The sequence below is a fragment of the Palaemon carinicauda genome, chromosome 1 (assembly GCF_036898095.1).
Source record: "Palaemon carinicauda isolate YSFRI2023 chromosome 1, ASM3689809v2, whole genome shotgun sequence".
NCBI lineage: Eukaryota > Metazoa > Arthropoda > Malacostraca > Decapoda > Palaemonidae > Palaemon > Palaemon carinicauda.
This window is the reverse complement of record NC_090725.1, coordinates 31,550,824-31,553,323: the sequence shown is the minus strand read 5'-3', so window position 1 is coordinate 31,553,323 and position 2,500 is coordinate 31,550,824. Positions and strand designations below refer to the sequence as shown.

At 43.0% G+C, this 2,500-nt stretch overlaps 1 protein-coding gene across 1 annotated transcript in view; it reads left to right on the top strand.

The window, feature by feature from the left end:
- The window catches only part of LOC137638736 (piggyBac transposable element-derived protein 3-like), a 58,617-nt gene extending 56,790 nt beyond the window's left edge, over positions 1-1,827 (top strand). Inside the window, exon 4 of the mRNA XM_068371109.1 lies at positions 1-1,827. This exon is cut by the window's left edge and continues 12 nt beyond it. Within this exon, the coding sequence (XP_068227210.1) occupies positions 1-1,628 (1,628 nt within the window). The 3' untranslated portion in view covers positions 1,629-1,827.
- The last annotated feature ends 673 nt before the right edge of the window (positions 1,828-2,500 follow it).

Here is a 2,500-nt window from a genome sequence, read left to right as displayed (position 1 = left end):
ATGTTGTTGTCCCTCAGGAGATGCCTGTGGAAGAGGAAGGTGAAGGTGAGGTTAACCCTAAGAGGCCTCGTGTTGGTGAATGGAAGAAGGACGACATTGACATCCAACCCCTGCCCGACTTCATTCATCCACAGCCGGACTTCTTGAGGGAACCTTATGAGTATTTCTCTCAGTTCTTCACAGCTGAATTGAGGGATCACATCGTTTTCCAGTCCAACCTGTACTCAAGACAGAAGGATGTAGGCAGTAACTTCCACATATCAGAAGAGGATGTCATGGTTTTCCTTGGCCTCATCATATACATGGGCCTGGTTCCTCTCCCTAGCATCGTCGACTTCTGGGCCGTGAAGACCAGGATTCCTCAGGTTGCAGACTTCATGTCCAGGAACCGCTTCAAGGCCATTCGATCATCACTTCACTTCAACGACAATGACCAGGCAGCAGGCTCCCAAGATCGGTTCTTCAAGGTGAGAGTCCCCTTCAGCAAGGTCACCAGAGAGTTCCTGAAAGTTCCCGAGACTCCTATCCATTCCATTGATGAAGTGATGGTTGCCTATAAGGGCACAAGGGCTGGTAACCTTCGCCAGTATGTAGCCAAGAAGCCTGACAAGTGGGGCTACAAGTTGTTCTGCCGCTCCAGCGTGGATGGATTTGTGCATGATATTCTTATGTACCAAGGGGAGACAACCTTTGTGAGCCACCCTACTCAGCTGTCTGAAGAGGAGAATGCCATGTCTGTCACTTCCAAGTTTGTTGTCTCCCTTGTTAAGACCATCAAGGACCCAAGTCACGCAGCAGTGTATGCAGACAACTACTTCACCAGTATAGGGTTGGCTAAGTACCTGAGATCGAAGTATGGATGCCGGTATGTGGGAACTGCCAGGGAAAACCGAGTTGGACATCCTCCCCTGAAGTCTGTGAAGGAGATGAGCAAGAAGACGACGCAAAGGGGCACACTGGACTACGTCTCTTCTGATGGCATCCTCGTTGCAAGATGGAAGGACAACAGCGTCGTGACAATCTTGTCCACTGATGTCGGTGTCAACCCCATGGGAACAGTGGAGCGGTACGACAGGGCACAGAAGAAGAAGGTTCCCATTCCTTGTCCATCTGCCATCCAGATGTACAACAACCGCATGGGTGGCATCGACAAAAGTGACATGTTGACACACCTCTACAAGACCCCCTTCAGAGCAAAGAGGTACTACATGAGGCTCTTTGCTTACCTCCTGGACCTGATCATCTGCAACGCTTGGATTCTGTACAAGAGGGATTGCTTGGCTTTGCAGACGAACCCAAAGCCCCTCAAGGACTTCCGACTGGATATCTCCAATTGGCTGAGAAGTTTCAAGACATCAAACTTCAGGATTACTAGAAATTCTCTTGGCACCAGGGATGTCCCTTTGCCCAAAAGGGGCCAACGGGCAGTTTTGCCAAGTATAGAGTCACGCCAGGATGCCACTGCCCTACACATGCCAAAGCATGTCACCATGAGGCAGACCTGCAAGTTCTGTTCAACTGCAGGCCACATCCACAGGTCTCGCTGGATGTGTGAGGAGTGCAAGGTGGCCCTTTGCCTCACTGAAAATCGTAATTGTTTTGCTTTGTTTCATAAGATTTCCAAGTAATTTTTGTTTTTGCTCTTTTTCAATAGATTTTAAAGTAAGTTTTATAATGTTTCTATTTTATCAATGATGAGTAAGGTTTATTATATTTTTTGCATTTTCAGAGTATTTTTGTATTTTTATAGTATTTTTGTATTTATTGAATATTGTATTTTCTTGTATTTATAACGTATTTCTTATTTAATTAAATTGTTAAGCCATATATGTGTTTCTGTTATACATTGGCACTATAAAAAACTTTCTGTTATACATTAGAACTATAAAAAAACTGTTGGGCGAAACTTCAAAATCTGTGCCGTTATGGTCCAATAGATCCCATATGGGATGAGCGTGGTCCGCGTAAACTCGCCCAAGGTACCCAAATGGGATACTTCATTGCATGCAATTATTTCAGTAATTTGGAAAAATTTTTAAAAGTACACAAGAATAAAAAGGTCTTGTATTTTCTAATACTACAACATACTAAAAGGAATTTTTAAAGTTTCCCATAAAACCTAGGGTGGACCTTAAAGGGTTTAAAACTTTCATTAATCTAGGAATTGTCAAGAAATTATTGTGGAAGGGTAAGATGAGAAGGTTTTGCATATTAAAATCAGTTTTAGAGTCAGTTTCATAAAAAGTTTTCTTTGCTTTATAGAAAGCTGTGTCGATAAAATTCTCCGGGTATTGTAAATTACCTGCAATTTCCCGGATCTTCCCAAGCTCAGCTTCAAGAAATTGAGGGCAGCTGACCCGCAGTGCCCTTAAAAACATAGATGAAAATACCATCATTTTTGTCCTAGGATGATGATTGGAGTAAAAATGAACGTATGAATGCACATTTGTCGGTTTTCTATAAACTGAGAATCTAAAACCTCTATCATTTCTTAAAATTA